The 2,586-nt window shown below is 42.8% G+C and overlaps 1 protein-coding gene across 1 annotated transcript in view; it reads right to left on the bottom strand.

The window, feature by feature from the left end:
• Positions 1-2,586, bottom strand: part of Slc5a1 (solute carrier family 5 member 1) — a 69,599-nt gene that overhangs the window by 12,970 nt on the left and 54,043 nt on the right. The window contains exon 11 of the mRNA XM_021210850.2: positions 2,221-2,328. Coding sequence (XP_021066509.1) covers positions 2,221-2,328 — 108 coding nt within the window. The remainder of the gene's footprint in view (positions 1-2,220; positions 2,329-2,586) is intronic.

Below are 2,586 nucleotides of genomic sequence, written 5' to 3'. Positions count from 1 at the left end.
AAGAAAGGAAGGAAGGAAGGAAGGAAGGAAGGAAGGAAGGAAGGAAGAAAGAAAGAAAGAAAGAAAGAAAGAAAGAAAGAAAGAAAGAAAGAAAGAAAGCAAGCAAGCAAGCCATGGTGGTGCACCAGTAATCCAAGCACGAGGGAAGCTCAGAGAAGATTAATATCAATTCAATTAAAGGCCAGCCTAAGCTACATAAGACTCTGCCTCAAAAGAAAGGAAAACATAGATAGATAGATAGATAGATAGATAGATAGATAGATAGATAGATTAGATAGATGATAGATAGATGATTGATAGATAGATGATAGATAGATAATAGATAGATAGATAGATAGATAGATAGATAGATAGATAGATAGATAGATAGATAGATGATAGATAGATGATAGATAGATAGATAGATAGATAGATGATAAGCAGATGATGCTAGATGATAGAGTGAACAAGGAAGGAAGGTTGAGATGGTGGCTCAGTGGGTAAAGTGTTTGCTATGCAAGCATAAGGATATGAACTTAGCTCTTCAGCATCTGCATAAAGCCAGGAACTGTAGCACAGGACTGTAAGCCCAGTGCTAGTGGGTACAGACAGACTCTGGGATGAGCTCCAAGTTCAATGAGATATCGTGTCTCAAAACAACAACAACAACAACAACAACAACAACAACAACAACATGTGTGGCTTAAGGCTCATGGCATTGAGGAAGACAGGGTAGAAACAGGGTAAGACCCGAAGGTCCAGGAAATCTGCTTTAAGTCTGTGCCCTATCACACCCGACAACTTAATAATATGGCTGCTTGCACAAGACTTGAACAAGGACAACACCAATAGCCATGCTAACATGGACCATAGGCAAAGAACTGCAGGCAACTGAGGGGTGCTGAGACCAAAAGAAGTTGTCTGCCCCCAGGAATGGTTATCCAATGCCAAGTGTTCGTCTCTGAAATCATATACATACAAAGAACACTAAATGGACTCCGTGTGTATGTGTGTGTGTGTGTGTGTGTGTGTGTGTGTGTGTGCCAGCAATTTGTGAGGGTGAAAGGGGTGTACATAGGAGGAGTTGGAGGAAGGAAAGGGAATGGGGAAATGATGTAATTACATTTTAATAATAATAAAATAAATAAAATAGTGAAATATGAGTGAAATTATAGACAGTTGCAATTGTCATCAATTAAAACATTTTCTACAAATTTGCAGATTTCCCTTTTATACACTTAACATTTTTGTTTTTGTTTTTGTTTTTTTGTTGTTGTTTTTTTTTTGTTGTTGTTGTTTTTGGTTTTTCAAGACAGGGTTTCTCTGTGTAGCCCTGGCTGTCCTGGAACTCACTTTGTAGACCAGGCTGGTCACGAACTCAGAAATCCACCTGCCTCTGCCTCCCAAGTGCTGGGATTAAAGGCGTGCGCTACCACGCCCAGCTCTACACTTAACATTTTTATCACAATGTGCGTTTTAAAAATTATGGGGGAAGAAAAAAATTGTGCATGGACCAGAGAAGTGGCTCAGTGGGTAACAGTGATGGGTACACAGCCTGAAGACCTGAGCTTGATCCCCAGAGTCTGCAGAGGACAGAGAGAACCAACCCCTAAAAGTTGTCCTCTGATATCCACGTGCACACATCAGATACTCATATAATGGTAATAAATACCTTAAGTAAAAATAGAAATGGAGACCTGATGTCTACTTGTGGCTTACACACACACACACACACACACACTAATATTGCAATGAGATCATTCAAGCATTTGCGTTTCTGCCTGGCTTGTGTCACCTAACACCTTGCATGTCGCTACAAGTGAACAAATTCCCTTCTCATGAGTCTGACTGTCATCCCACTGTTTATGGAGACCACATTTTTACCCATCTATGTTTAAACACTTTAAAGCCTCACACTGTCTTCTGAAATGGCTGTTATTAGTTACAACCTCCTTGTTTTAAATGCTTTAAATGATTAACTACACAGGCATGGAAAGAGAATTTCTCTCTCCCACAAGACTTTCAGACCATTTCCTTTCTCAGCCCGACGGATGGACAAGACCCAGGATTTCTAGACCCCAATCAAACCATATGTCATGGACACATAAATTAAACTCAGAAACACAGAAACGCAGCTTCCACCCTCGAACGCATCTCTGGCTTGGAAATGGCTCTGTCCCAGAATGCACCTGGGGGTCTAGGCAGAGCCTAAACCTAATTGGCCTCCCAGGAAAGTCTCACCGTTAGGCATGAGCTCCACCACCAGTGTGGGATAGGCGATGTTGGTACAGCCCACTGGCGTGCCGCAGTACTTCTTACACTCCTCGGGGAGGACACAGGCGATTTTTTCTAGAGAGAGATGAAGAGTCTTATCAGCAAACATTCCTTGGGGCGATGGCTGCACGTCTACCTTCTTAAAGCAGCACTTCAAAGAAGCCATTCCTGCCCAGCGCCCGAGGTGATGCCAGAAAGGGAAAGCCTCTCAGCTAAACCCTCTGTACTGTAGCCCTGCCCTGCTAATCCCTCTGTACCATATCCCTGCCCTGCCAAACCCTCTGTACCATACCCCTGCCCTGCCAAACCCTCTGTACCATACCCCTGCCCTGC

The sequence above is a fragment of the Mus pahari genome, chromosome 13, assembly GCF_900095145.1.
Source record: "Mus pahari chromosome 13, PAHARI_EIJ_v1.1, whole genome shotgun sequence".
Lineage (NCBI taxonomy): Eukaryota > Metazoa > Chordata > Mammalia > Rodentia > Muridae > Mus > Mus pahari.
This window is presented reverse-complemented; position numbering and strand designations above follow the sequence as displayed.